At 51.2% G+C, this 14,313-nt stretch overlaps 1 protein-coding gene and 1 pseudogene across 11 annotated transcripts in view; one reads left to right on the top strand and one right to left on the bottom strand.

Moving 5' to 3' along the window:
* The window catches only part of LOC111771883 (protein FAM170A-like), a 141,278-nt gene that overhangs the window by 922 nt on the left and 126,043 nt on the right, over positions 1–14,313 (top strand). For 3 of the 11 annotated variants that reach the window (XM_070232093.1, XM_070232095.1, XM_070232101.1), the window contains exons 2-4: positions 1,102–2,921; positions 4,367–4,444; positions 5,623–5,815. In XM_070232093.1, coding sequence (XP_070088194.1) covers positions 1,102–1,958 — 857 coding nt within the window. In that variant the 3' untranslated portion in view covers positions 1,959–2,921; positions 4,367–4,444; positions 5,623–5,815. Of the gene's footprint in view, positions 1–1,101; positions 2,922–4,366; positions 4,445–5,622; positions 7,846–7,871; positions 8,441–14,313 lie in introns of those variants that run through there. The other 8 variants (XM_070232113.1, XM_070232092.1, XM_070232134.1 and 5 more) reach the window with 6 other exon arrangements.
* LOC111767453 (cytoplasmic FMR1-interacting protein 1-like) overlaps positions 1–14,313 on the bottom strand; it is a 106,812-nt pseudogene that overhangs the window by 5,554 nt on the left and 86,945 nt on the right.

The raw sequence follows: 14,313 nt of genomic DNA, 5'->3' as shown, positions 1-14,313 counted from the left end.
CGCATTCTAAATCTCTCCTTAACCTGTGTTTCTGCCAGAAATCCTACAGATCCTAGTTCGGGACCCTTTCCCCAGTCAGTTCCTTTTCCCCTTGCCTCCTCCCCAACTTCCTGACAACTCCCATGTGCTGCTCGCCACAGGCCCAGCTGGTTTCCTCTTCCCTCCTGGTCTTCTGTCTGCAGATTCTGTCCACTGCCCCCTGAGGTCTTCTCCATCTCGGTCCTACCTGAACCCTTCACTCCCTCCCCCCCACACCCCCAAAGCTTGCTTCCATCACTTCCTTTCTGCATCCTGAACTCTCCAAACCAGCCCCGTCCTCAGAAGCATGCACAGACCCTGAGGCTGACGCAGCAAGCCCGCAGATGCCCTCGGTGAGGTTTTCACGTACTCACCACGGAGGTGGGGGATCAGGGCGCTCAGACACGGACATCTGTTTTCTGCCTTCACACTGAAGGAGCTCATCTCACGAGGAAGTGCTCAGGAGTCAGCTCCGAGCAAGCCTTTTTAAAGGTCTAGTGTTGCTCGGTTAAGGAAGGTTTGAGAAAGAAGGAAACCTGCAAGAGCCTTAACAAAGCCTACAAATTAGTATGTCTGTCAGTGGAATTCCTTCTATCAGTGCCCCCCTAATACCGGGTTGAAAAGAGCTGAGCATTTCTCCCGTTGGCACGCTAACCCTCTAACTAACTATCCTAGCAAATCAGCTTCATAGAAAACATCTCCCAGAGGGGTAGCATAGTTGGCATTCAACAAATGTTAGGGGAAAAAAAAGAAAAATTAGCCTGAAGGTCCTACAATTACAAGCAGAAGATCGCAAAGGGTATTGTATTGTCTCCCACGACAGACCTTTGACACAGGGTACCACTGTCATTGGTACCAATGTGCTCGAGGGGACTTGTGTCACCCCCAGCAGTGCAACCAGCACTGGAAGGCTCGGGACCCGGGCCCGCCGGGGCAGGACGAAGATGTGACGAGGTTTCCCAGAGGTGCAGGAGGGTAGCGACGGAGAGGCCCCCAGGGACCCCCGACACAACAGCCTGGGCTCAGAGACCAGGCCCCAGGCCCCAGGCCCCAGAGCTCATGGAACTCCCACTCTGTTCTCAGAGGCCTCAACCCAAGAGGACAGGGCCACACAGCCTACACCATCGGCAAACAGAAGCCGGAGCTCCAGGCCCAGGAAGACCCTCCGACTCCCAGAGACGTGTGTCTCCTCTGCTTCAGCGGAGCGGACCTCCCACTCCTCCAGCTACGGGTCGCCCAAAGAGAAGCAATGGGTGCGGTGCGCCTATTACACCCAAGTGCGCACCGTGAAGGGGGTGGCCGTCGCGTGGCAAACCGAAAGCGGGTTTGCCCCCGTGGACGAGAGGCCCCGCGTCTTCGAGGCCGAGCTCTCCCAGGAGAGCACCATCGGCTCTCCCCCGAGCCCGGCTGACACGGAGTCCCTGCTCAGCGACACGGAGCCCTGTGTCCAGGAAGCCGAGGCGCACACCCCTGCGCCGGCCGTCCAGGAGCAGGAGGCGCCGCCCCGCGCGGTCACCCCGGAGTGGCTGGTGACCGGCGAGCACGGCTTCCGCTGCGTGGCCTGCTGCCGCGTGTTCCCGTGCCCGGCCGCCGTGGTGGCGCACGCCGAGCGCGGCGTCAAGGAGGGCTTCAGCTGCCGCGTCTTCTATGAGGAGCTGCTGGAGCGCCGGCGGCCCGCGTCTGCGCCGCGCCGGCCCCGACGCTGCCACCTGCTGGCCCAGAGGCGCCTGCTGGCGGCCAAGAGCAGGGAGGTGCGAGCCAAGGAGGAAGCCTGCCTGCGCCTGCAGGCGAGACTGCAAGCACAGAGCCAGGAGCTGAGGCGGCTGCGGAGCGAGCTGGCGTGGCTGCAGAGGCAGGAGGCCTGGCAGAGGCAGGGCCGCGGGGCGCGGCCCCAAGGACCGCGGGGCACGCGCCTGAAGGGCCGCGCTCAGGCCCTGTGACTGCAGAGCAGGGCTGTGGGTGGGATGGGGCCTGTCGGGGAAGACCGCGGGTCAGACCGCTTAGCCACCCCGGGAGACCCTTCGCTCCAGGCTGCGTGGTCCGCATCGCCAACCAAGGGCGTGGAGAGCACCACCCAGAAGGGGTGGATGAAGCGGCCTCGGGACAGCCGACTCTGCACGCCAGGTCAGGCCAGAGGCTCGCCCAGCCAGGAGAAGAGAGGAGAGCCCCATCTAGATGCTGCGGAATTCGGGACCCTGAACATGGCGACCGTGTAAGGCGGGAAAGAAAACGGGACTTCAGGGGGCTCTGGAGGGCTGGGAGAGCGCCTCAGCCAAGGGAGCTCTAAAGGAAGTGTGGTTGAGAAGGGGTGTAGCTGAGTCGTCCGCAGGAGGAGGGAGCAGAAGGAGTCGGGGACGCGGGGAAACAGTCTGTAGGACAGCAATGGGATAAAGCCCCTCAACCCGTCCCTCCGCCTGCCTCCGCTCCCAGCCACGTGCAGGGAGAGACAGGAAGGAGGGCCTGCAAGAGGAGAGGCGGGCTCTTAAAGGAAGCTGAGCTCGCCATCCAAGTCCTCTGGCCTCACTGGGAGAAGCGGGGTTGGAGGGATGTGCCGTTCCCTCTTGGGGGGAGTGGAGGTGGCAGCTGGTGCAGAAAGACTCCATTGGTGCCATCCTTTTCTGCACAACAGGAGATCCAGTTACTGGATGAGTCCTGCAGAGGGTCTCCTAGGGTGCAAGGGAAGCAGCTTGGAAACATTTTGGCCCCTTTACAACAAACATGCTTTACCCCCCGGTCGTGACACATCCGTGACACTTGCCTGTTCTTTCTTTGTTCTGTGGTATAACCTGACCTATCCTGAGATCAGAGAACTGCAAGAAAACACCTGGCTGAGGATAAAGCAGCCAAAGAGAGGACATTTCCTGTGAACCCTGGAATTATAATGAAGGCAGGGGTGATCCGAGGTGAGGATGGGAAGGGTCAGGTTCATGCCCAGACTCCACGGTGGGCAGAGAAACTAGGGTCAGGGCATCAAGTCCAAGGGCCCGGGAAGCGCTGGGGGTGTCAGGGTGTGTCCATGTCCCTGGGAGCTGAGACGCAGAGTGACACGGGGACCCTCAGGGCACAGGGTGCGTGGGTAGGGTTCCCAGGCCTGGCACATCCATCCACGGGCTGCCCTGTTTGTACTTCTCAGAGGGACAGACATGGCTCCTGAGGGTGACAGGGTCTGAAGTGGAGGGAAGCCAGGGCTTTGAGGCAGGTGCTAATGATGAAGAAGGAAATCCTGTTGATGAGGATTATTTTAGGCTGGTTACTTTTAAAAACTGCAGACGGGAAGGAGCCTCTGAGGAGTGGGATTTGCTTGCCCTTTGATGAGAGACATTTGCATCTGTGAAGGAAGTCTCCACGTGTTGGGGGTGTCTCCCTCTCTGCCCCAGGAGGAAGGAGGGGTGACCTTATCTCTAGAGACTCTTAATGGGGACGGCAAGGACTTAAGTCTTGTCTATGGTGCTCGTCTGGTAACCTCACCTAGCTGACTCCTCCCCCCACCCCCACCACCAATAGCCTCCGGGAGGCATAGGACATCCCGACTTAATCCGGTCTGATTCTGACCTAAAGTTATAGGGCCAGCCAATAACCAGACCCCACCTGCACTGATGCCATTTTAACAACTTCTTTTACACGTTCTTTCCTTTGTCTTGGAAAGAGATAAACTCACACACCTATGCCTTCAGTTTAGCCCTACTCTCAACCCATGTTGGCAGCGGCAGCGGCAGCTCCTCCTGCCCGTGGGTCCAGTCCCCACGCAGCAGCTCTGACTGCCCATGGGTCCTGTCCCCATGCCGGCAGCAGCAGCTCTGACTGCCCATTGGGTCCTGTCCCCATGCCGGCAGCAGCAGCTCTGACTGCCCATGGGCCCTGACCCCGTGCTCTTCCATACTATTCTCTCAATCAAGGAGCACTACTGCCAGACCTTGAGAGTCCAAGAAATCTCTCTTTCGACTCCTCGGCTCACCCACCCCGCATCTCTGTGATTCTCAGAGATGCGAGAGTGGAAATGGTCTGGCAATCCCAGTGGGAGGCAGAGGCTGGCTGGGACTTTCCACTGTCCAAGAGATCTTTTGTCCAAAATCTTTTCCTTCCTATAAGTTGCGAAATCCCCGTTAACGACGTCTAAGGGTAGTCTTGGAAAATGGCCTCGAATGCACCTGGGTGAGTTTTCCATTAGAACGGTTAGAGGAGTAAGGCGGGAGCACATAGCAGAGAACAAGAATCTTGCAGTGTCTGCGTGTCACTTAATGAATTGCACATGGTGTCCAGCCTTCTTCCTCGCCAGTATACATGTATACTCAGCACACGTTTGAGGGTGGATGCTTTAATCCTCACAGAATACTTTGGTCATTTCTAGGTGTAGAGTCCAGAAGAAGGCATGGTCTCCAAATGGCAAGCAAGAGCTCTGCTGGGTCTGACCCCTGTACAGCTGAGGGTGTGTCTTCATTCAGTGGTCGGACTCTTTGTGTCTGACGTTAAAGATGGGCTCATGCCTATCTTTTCACAATGCAAAATTTAAAAATGCATATCTGTGATGTTCTAACTTAGAGAGGTCTTATATTCTGATTATGATCTGTCTAACTGCAAAGTATTGTAAATCGAAAGTATAATCAGAATCATCCTCTCCTATGTAAATTGCACTCCTCTCCCAAGTTGTCCAGTGTTAAAAGACACACGTGTATCCTTCCCTACATCTCTCTCTGCTCAGAGACTGCCAGATTCTTAATGTTTCTGTCCCCTCAGCATTCACTGTTGGGATCCTAAGCCCCAATGTGATGGAGTTAGGAGATGGGGCGTTTGGGAGGTGACTGGGTCCTGAGGGTGGTGCCCCCATGACTGGGACTAGTGCTCTTATAGAAGAGACCCCGCAGAGTTCCCCAGCCCCTTCCACCATGTGAGGATGCAAGAGTGTGAGCCCGATAGGGCCCTCGCCTGTCCATGCTGGTACCCTGATCTTGGACTTCCAACCTCCAGGACTGTGAGAAATCAACTCCTATTGTTTATCAGCCAGCCTCAGCTGTGGTATTTTGTTATAGCAGCCCAAATGGACTAAGACAGACACACATATACAGTCCCAGGTACACGGGGAGGTCTGTCTGTTTCTTCGCTTTTTTAAAAATGACGTCACACTTGGCCCACATTGTTCTGCGCCATGTTTCACTGGACAATCTATGATGGATTCCTGTCAGTCAGCAGATACAGCTAACCCTGTCTTTTTGGTTCTTCTTATTTTGACTCATGTTTACTCTTCATGGCTTTGAATTATAGTATACCTTATATACACTGATACATAACTATAGAATGGAAATACATTTCATTATGCTATTTCTTTAAACACTGTCCCTTCTGCGTGTTCTCACTCATTGTCACAGTTGCAGAAGTGTGTCCAGATAATTCTAACAGTCTAATAAGTAGACTCCTTCATCATCCTTGCTTAAGCAATCATACACATACAAACATACGCTTCTACTCCTTTATGCACGTGTATATAGGTTTTCCAGTATACTCAGATCTTTGTTCTTGTTTTACCAAAACGGGCTCATTTCCTACATACTAATTTGCCCCTTCCTCTGCTCCTCCCTGCCTCCCTCCCTCCCTCCCTCCCTCCTCCAGTGGAATGTCGGTTCGATGCCCTCCATCAGCAAAGGCCTCAAGGACAGAGTTTAAGAGAAAGCAAAGCATTTCCCACCAACTCCTTACCTGAGAGCGTCTTCGCGAGAATGCACGGCACACATGTCACAGGACACAGGAGATGCGGCCTTCTTTACCTTTTCCCTCCTCAAGAAGCAGGAGCCAATGCCAAGAGGTCAGGGCTCATGTCTCCGTACTTCTCACGCCTCTCGTGGTCCCATTTCTCACTCGAGTCGTAAAACTGGGAGTCAAGCAACCAGCTGTGAGAAGATGAACCCAGGAAGTACTCCTCGGCTGGGATGCCTTCAAAGACCGATTATCCGAGTCCTAAGGCCAGCTGACGACCTGGGACACTAAGGTGATTGGTCCTCTACCTGCAGGAAGAACAGACTGGGCTGAGGCAAGTCCTCCTTGACCCATCAGGCACCCCAAGAGGTTTTGGAGGCTCCTTCGTCTCTTAAGTCAAAAGGCACGTCCAACCCAGTGGGAAAAGCACGGGGCAAAAGACGTTCTCCTTTGAAAGCGGAAACGGGCCCAGGACTCACAAGTGGCATGCGCTTCACCTCGGGCCAGCTTTTCAAGTTAGCGCCAGTCTGTCCCTGGTCGCCTGCACAACCAGGCTTTCCTAACCTTTCACCTCTCTCCTTCCCAGTGTCCTGTGGCCTCTGCCAGTCTTAAGGTGATAGTTGACACCGCTGCTTGCCCACCTCCGAGGTGGCGGATTCTCAGAGTGCCAAGCGCAAACCAACAGTGCCCTTAGGGGTCCTTTAACGGAAAAGCTGCCAAAAAGAACACAATGCCCAGAATAATCCCGAGACCCTGATGAGGAGGAAGCGGGGTGGGGGTGGTCTTTGACTGTTGGGAGTTCTCAGGGCTCAGGGGCTCCAAGTCACCAGGGTCATGCCCATGGCGGGAAATCTTTAGGGGGTCTGCAACTCTGTGTGTTGAGTGTCCGGCGCAGAGGCCCAGGCAGCCCAAGAGGACCTCTCTGACCTATGCCTCACCCAGCAGTGGGGGAAATCTTCACTAGGTGACCCGCAAGTATTCCTGGGGATCTTTCTTCCAAAGATCTTAGTTTGCAGGCTCTTGAGCGGTAGGAGATGAGAAAGCTGGGACCAAGGAGGTTGCCCAGAGGAGGAGGCTCCCTTTGTGTCCTTGGGGGTTTGGTTCGGCGCCCCCCACCCCCACTTGTTTAAGCGAGTAACGCTCCAAGCAGGCATTTGTTGGTAAGTTGCCTCTGCTTAGTTTATTGCTTACCCAGAGGTCAGCCATGGAGAGTCTATGTTGAGTTCATTGGATAGGTCTTCTTTTGCCTGGGCAGAGCAGAGTCTGGTCACAGCTAGTGATGAAACTTGGGAAACTGAAACGTGTTAGGCCAGACCAGGCAGGCTTTGCTGCAGAAATTCTTGCCGTTTAGCTCCATCTTCTTGCTAAGTCTCCCATGTAGACCACGCAGGGCAGTGGAGCTCGTGGGAAACCGGCGGGGCTGGCTCTCACAAGTGGACTTGTAAATGCAAAGTCTCCCGCTTTATCAGCATCACACTTATCTGAAGATCTTGTAGGAAACGCAGATCCTCAGGACCAGCACCATGGGGTTCCTACAGACTGGGCATTCTGGGCCTCAGAGTCGTGTCGGGGTGGGGACAAAGGCGTTGCAACCCTAAATATTCCAGTTATTCAATAGTCATTTAACTACGTTACACTACAAATTACCCCCAGTTATGACTCACCAGGTGCCAAACTCAAACAAAAGTGGACTTTAGTTCTCTGGCCACACAGACCGTGGTCACCACTGCAAAGGACAGTCTAGAGTCCCTAGTCAGAGGAACACAGGCTCACCTTTCTCGTGGACTCTTGGCAGAATGTTTTGACAAGGTGCTGCATGCAACAGGTCACATGCTTCTTCTAAAGACTGAGAAAGAAAGAGAAGGTTGCATCAGGAAGTTTCTCTCACCGTAAAGCCGGACAGACAAATCTGGAGCTGAAAACAAGGTACATCTTTGCCATTTAGTGTTAAATAAACACTGGAAGCAGCACCATGCAACAGAACTCTTCGGGATGATGGAAATGTTCTACATCTGTGCTGTCCATTACGGCAGCTGCCAGGCACATGTGGGTATTAAGTACTTGCAATGTGGCTAGTGCACCTGAAAAATGGAATTTTTAATTTTATTTACTTTAAATATAGACATAAGTAAAATCCAACATTGAATGTGGCCTTTGTTTTCCAGGATTTACCATTCTGGCAGCACTACCCCCAAGTTTGCTACCAGCCCCTTAAGAACCAGAGTTTATAACAAGACACCACGGCAGAGACAGGAAGAAGGGCGCTTTCTCTGCAAACAGTGCAGGCGGTGGAAACAAAGGGGCAGCATCGCTTTTGTACGCAGCATTTACTCATTCTCCTCAGAGCCCCAAACAAAGTTCTGGACAGTTGCTCTGAACCTGTAGCTGGATCGAAAACTCCTTTAAAGAGGTATAAAACCCTACACTATTCAAGGCCCGTTCTCCAGAATAATGCAATGTGGAGAGAAAATTTACTTGCAACATCAGGGGTTGCAGAATTCCTAAAACCCCACCATGAGCCCAAAGATGGTCTAGAACAGGGCATCCTTCCAGAGTCTGAGGGCTCTTATACCTCAAGGAAGGCCCCTTGGATTGTGGTACCTTCACCACGGAGAGGCAGGAAAGGAGAATGGGCTCTTGTGTCCCCTACTCTATACCCAGCCTGAAATCTTATAATTCCGTAGTAATAAAGCAAATTATTAAACAAAGAAATGGTTATCAGAAACTTAAGACATATACTGACTGATGAGATTTTTCCTTCTGAGGATCTCCCTAAAGATGATGCCAAAGCTAACATCAAGAAGAGGAAGAGAAGAGTTTCTACACTCATCGAGTGTCTCACTGTCACTTAACATAAACAGAGTGAAGCAGCCAGTCAGCCGCCACCTGCTCCACCAGGACATTCCAGATGGAGACTGACCCCTCCACACCCTGTCTTCTGTTTCTAAGGCCAGAAGCAGTGCTTGAGCCCTTCATGTAGGATATATGTAATAGAAGCCACCTCCGGGCGAGTGCAAACAGGAGCACCTCCCCTGGGCAGGTCAAGGAGGTGTTGGGGGAGGAGAAAGGGACAAACTAAAACAAGGGAAAGGATCAGATGGGGACCGCACACTATATAAACACATAAAAGGAGGCGATGTTAGTGGAATACTACGCAGCTATAAAAAGGATGAGGAATGTCACCACTTACTAATGTGGAGGGGTCTCCAGGATGTATTTACTATCAAGTGACAAAAGCAAGGTGGAGAAGGGCGATTGGACTGGCTGCACCCACAGATGGTAGGAGGGCAGCTGGAAGGTGACTGACACAAGAAAGTGGCCAGGCCAATGGACTGAGGAAGGGAGACTTCGATAAGGGAAGAGAGCTGCTGGTGGGAAGGCTGGGGCAGAGCCACACAGGGGGAATTCTGCAGGTGGTAAAGGGGCCTGCCACCTGGCAACACCACCCCAAAGGGGCTGACTGGCCATCTGTGCTGCTTCCAGGTACCACTGTCACTGAGTTCAAATCTTTGCCCCTAAACCAAACCAGGAAAAAAGTGAGAACAGCATTAAAAACAAGCAATCTAGAACTATTCTAAAACAAAAAGTTTATTAACACGCACAAGCTAAAAAAAGCTACATTACCAAAACATTTAGGTTGGTTTTAGGGAGTCTTTCACAAAGCTAGAAGATTTATCTATCCAATGCACAGATTCAGAATAAGATCAACATTTTTCACTACTGAATCAAATCCTGGTGCCAGCCGGAGCCACCACTGCATGGCCTCACTGGACAGGACCCCTGGGGCCCCACCCACACACTTGGTGCCCTCAGCAAGTGGGTGACGGTTACCCTCTTTTCTAATGTTGTGACAAGTTGAAGGACACATTTTCTTTTAATATCTTTATTTACAATAGTGGGAGCCTGTGCAGATGCCAAAACATATTTTATTACCACCTTCTTTGGAGAGACCAAAATAACCACCAAGAAGACATCTACCCCTGGGTTGGATGGGACGTGGGCATAACCATCTGAGACGCAGTCAGAGGAGCCATGCCGTCTTCCAACTTGGAGAGCCCCACCCTGGCAAACCTATTGGAAAACATCACCCCTTATTTCCAAAAGGACAAAAGCAACACACAAAACTCTAATCTGGTGCTGGGCCTGGAAGCAGACTCGTCCAACACAGAAGGAGTAGCTTCTCACCACCTCGACAAGGTGCGCTGACAGGAGGGGCCAGAGAAGGCAGAGGCAAAGGGGCGACAGGGAGCAGAGGGTGGGAGAAGGAGGGGCCAAAGGCATTCCTGCAAGGCACGGCTACCCTGTCCACAAAAACCACACATGGTGCTCACAAGAGCCCTCAAGCATGGGCCGAGGAATCTGCAGTGAAAACAAAACTGCACTCAACTGCATTGTAGATTGCCCTTTTCATTCACTTTTATTCATTGTTCGAGAAACATCCATCCACTCCTTAGCCGAGGTTTGCTTTAAGATCAAGTGACAACCATTTACAGCCTCTTTCCCAGGTAGCCAGCACTGTGCTTGTCACTAAATGGAGCTAAGTCCAGAGGCAAAGACTTGAGACACAGGCCTTGGTCTCAGAAGGAAGACACCGGGGATCCGTGTCAGCTGGGCGCCGGAGACCGGGCACTTACCAAGCTCCCAAGACCTAGAAGAGCCCTTCACTGAGGCACCAGTTCCCACAGGACTGTGGTGAGCCTTGAAGAGTGCTGGACAACTCTCAGAGGGATTTTGTGCGAGAGGCAACAGGTATAATTTAAGAATCTGGGTGGGCACGGATCGCACTGGTTCCAGATTTTCTCTTTCCCTAAGTTTCTAAGAGAGCATCACACTCCTTCCTGAAGCCAACAAATGTCCGGTCATTGCCCTGACGGTGAGTACAGACTGTTCCTTTGAGCTGACGAGAGACAAGTACTGTTTCTTCAGCTTCAAACCCCCGTGGTTCTGTAATTATTTTATGTTCATACAAGGCCTCCTTGACATCTTCTATTTTGGTAAAGAAAAGCTTTTGACAGTTTATCTTATTTGCTAAAGGGGAAGCTGGACCAGAAAAGAAACCCGCCGTCTAACAGTTCCCTGGCACTGACTAAATCAATTCTATAAGGCAGTCCCCCTTCAGTAAAACTCCCCGACCCTGACCCAAGCCAGTGACTGAAAGGCCTCTTCAGGCTTAGATGTACGTGGACGAAAGAGACTGCACCTTACGTTGTATATTCAGGAAAAGCCACCTGAAGGAAATTTTCCTATATTAAATAGCTAAAATTCATGAAGAGAGATTACTATTTAAAGGAATTCTTCCTAATTTATCTGGCTGTTAAAAATTTACATATATTTAGGTAAAAGAGTCAGTCCTCCCCAACACGTTCCTGGAGGAGGCTGCCCTAAACACTGGCTGCTTACTGGTCCGGTCAGCCTGCCTGCTTCTTGGGAACTGCTGGCCTGCCCTGTGACTCCGGTGGGTTCTCCAGGTCCTGCCATCACTCCTGCTGTGGGAGAGGGCAGCACGTGATGGGCTGCTCACTCAGGGTCCATGCCGAGTCTCGAGTGGTAGGGACAACGAGGGCCTGGGAGTCACCCCCTTACCACTACATGGAAAGGGTCTGCCTAGGAACACAGCAACATAGAGGGAAGCCAAAAGACACAGGCCCTGACAGGAGGCCATCAGCTCCTGGATGTGTCCACACCAGCCTGGGATTCCCTGACATATGAGCCAACATGTTTTCTTTTTTGTGTATGCGGGGGTAAGGTAGCCAGTCCAATGGCTCAGCCCCTGGATGCCTGGCAGGCTGACTGCCACGCCTGAACTGTGTGCTGGGCACCCTGACCCACGTCACTGCAAAGCATGACCCTGCCTTTGCCAGGGCCCTGAAGACAAGAGACTGCTTTAAGAAGCAACATAGCAAAGATCTCCCCAAACTGGTCTAGAGATGCAATGCAATCCCTATTGGAATGCCAATATGCTTCTTCAATACAACTGGCAAGCCGGTTCTCATACTTTCAGAGCAGAGCAGAGATCCATGAAGAGGCAACACACTCTTGAAGAAGAGGAAGGTAAGAAAACATGCCCTGTCAGGTATCAGGTATCAAGACTTAAGTTAGAGCTATAATGAGTAAGACAATGTGTTATTATGCCACGGACAGACAGGTAGATCAACGAGACATGGCAGAAAGCCAAGAAAGAGACCACAGAAAGCAGGCAGGTGAGAGGGAGACACTGCAGATAAGCAGGAAAGGAGGAGTCCTTCAGCCACTGGAGGAAGGACAGCTGGTTACCCAAAGGGAAAGAAAGAAACTTCATCCACTTCTCACATCACATACAAAACCAGTTTCAGGAGGATTATAAACTTAAATGTACAAAGCAAAACTTAAAACGTTTAGATAAAGAGATAAAAGAATATCTTTATGATCCCTAGGTAGGGAAGAACTTCTTTAAAAAGATACAAGTGCTAACCATAAAAAAAAAGACTACATTCAAATTAAGAGTATCAGTTTATGACGAATCACCACCATTGGAATGCAAAGATAAGCCACAAACAGGGAGAGGTATTTGCAATATGTGTAATACATAAAGGATATATAAAGAACTTCTATAAACAAGCTGTAGAAAAATGGGCAAAAGACACAAATAGAGCATTTAACAAAACAGGAAGAACCAAGCAACAAACGAAGATGCCCACCTCCTTGGTCATGAGGGAAAGGCAGAGAAGGCCAATGAGATTCTCTGTTACACTCACTAGGCTTTCCAATTCACAACTGCCAGGTGACATGACATACAAGGGACAGAGGGACGGCCACAAATGATACCACAAGGAGGCAATCAGTGGAGAAAGTGGCTCTCCCACCATGCGATTGCTTAGTGGTGGTGGGCTGCTACTTTATTATGCTGTCCACCACAGCAGTCATGGGACACGTGTAGCTATTGAAAAGTAAACTAATGAAAATTTAAAAATCAGTTTTTCAGTCACACTGAGCCGCATTTCAAGTGCCCCACAGACTCAGATATGGAACTTTCCATCACTGCAGACAGCTCTCATGGAAGCCGTGCTTTATACCTTACGTGTAGCAAATATGCATAATAAAACATTTTTACAACGCTCACATGGTAAAACATTCTTCAATGAAGAGCTACACTGCATTTTTGTCTTTCAATTGTCAGAAACAAATTCAAATTAATCTAGATAGTCACAAAAAAAGAATGGGGCTTTACAACACTTACTCCCCTTACTCCCATGAATAACCCCAATAAATCAAGCCTCTAAAAGATGTCTTCTTCTGTCACCTGTGGGGAGTGACTCAGCACAGCCTGGGGTGGGGCCGGGTTGCCCACTCACCAGGCTCTGCTCGATGAGCAGGCAGAAGAGGACAGCGTTGCCCACCTCCCGCAGGTTCTGGAAGCACACCGTCTTCAGCTCTGCATACTCAACGATGTCCTTCAACTGGTGGTGGAAGAACTCCAGGATGCCTGCAGTGGCAGAGAGTGAGTGGTGGGGTTGGGAGAGGTTGGAGGGGCTGAGCCTCGGCAGGGCACAGGGTCCAGCCTGGGCTTCACAGCCAGGAGACCTCTGCAAGCCACAAAACATTCTCTGACACTGCCACCATGCCCGCTATGGAGATGACCACAAGTCACCTCACCCCAACATCTTCCCTGCAACAGTAGTTTGTCTACCACCTGGGCCCTGGGCCTCGGCTCCAGGGCTTCTTTCTTGGTCAGGCTGTATCTTCCAAGGAGGCACCACATTACAAGAATAAATGAGAAAGACCACACTGTCATCTCCAGCAGAGGCAGAAACAATATTTGATAAAATTCAATATCCCTTCACAGGCATAGAAAGGGATGTAGTCAATCTCATCAGGGATGTCTACAAAAAACCTGCGGCTAACAGCATGTTCAGTGGTGAAACCTGCAAGCTTTCTCCCTGAGCTCCAAAGCAAGACAATGCATCTTCACCATAGTCCTCGAGGCCCTGGACATTGTAATAAGGCGTGAAAAGACACAAGGTATAAAGACTGGAAAGAAAGTCAATATTCCCTCACTTGATCTATACTTTCAATGCTGACCCAGTCAAAAATCCACAAGCTGACTCCAGAATTTATAGGGTCATGCAGAAGACCTAGAATAGCCAGAAGAACCCTGAGAAGAATAAAGTGGGAGATCTACCAGATTCCAAACCCTCATCCCAACAGGTCGGGCCTTGAATGCCATTCCACAAGGACCCGCATTGCCCTGACTGCCTGAGAGGCTCTCCCTTCCTCACCATGTCCACACCTCTGTTCTCAACATTCCTTGGTGTGAACTCATCCCTCTAGGGGAAAAAACACTCCTTCACGTGTGTCATCCCCCAACAGGCACATATGAGCGGGACCTGTCAGCAACATGGCTTTACCCACGAGGTGGTGCCCATGTACCTGGGCTATACCAGCCTCTGTGCCGACACCGGGTGGCAGTGGGCAAGAGATGTGACGAGCAGCCCTGCGGTCCACAGCTCTGCCCTAGACCAGCTTGGAATTTGGCCTAAATGGCTTCATCTTCAACATTTAAAATTCCCATCTCTAGTCAGGATATGAGCACTAGTTTTATTTTCCCGGCATTACTCATCTACTTTCTGA

Source organism: Equus caballus, chromosome 1 (genome assembly GCF_041296265.1).
Source record: "Equus caballus isolate H_3958 breed thoroughbred chromosome 1, TB-T2T, whole genome shotgun sequence".
Taxonomy (NCBI): domain Eukaryota; kingdom Metazoa; phylum Chordata; class Mammalia; order Perissodactyla; family Equidae; genus Equus; species Equus caballus.
Note: the sequence above shows the minus strand (reverse complement) of the source record. Positions and strands in the feature narration are given on the sequence as shown.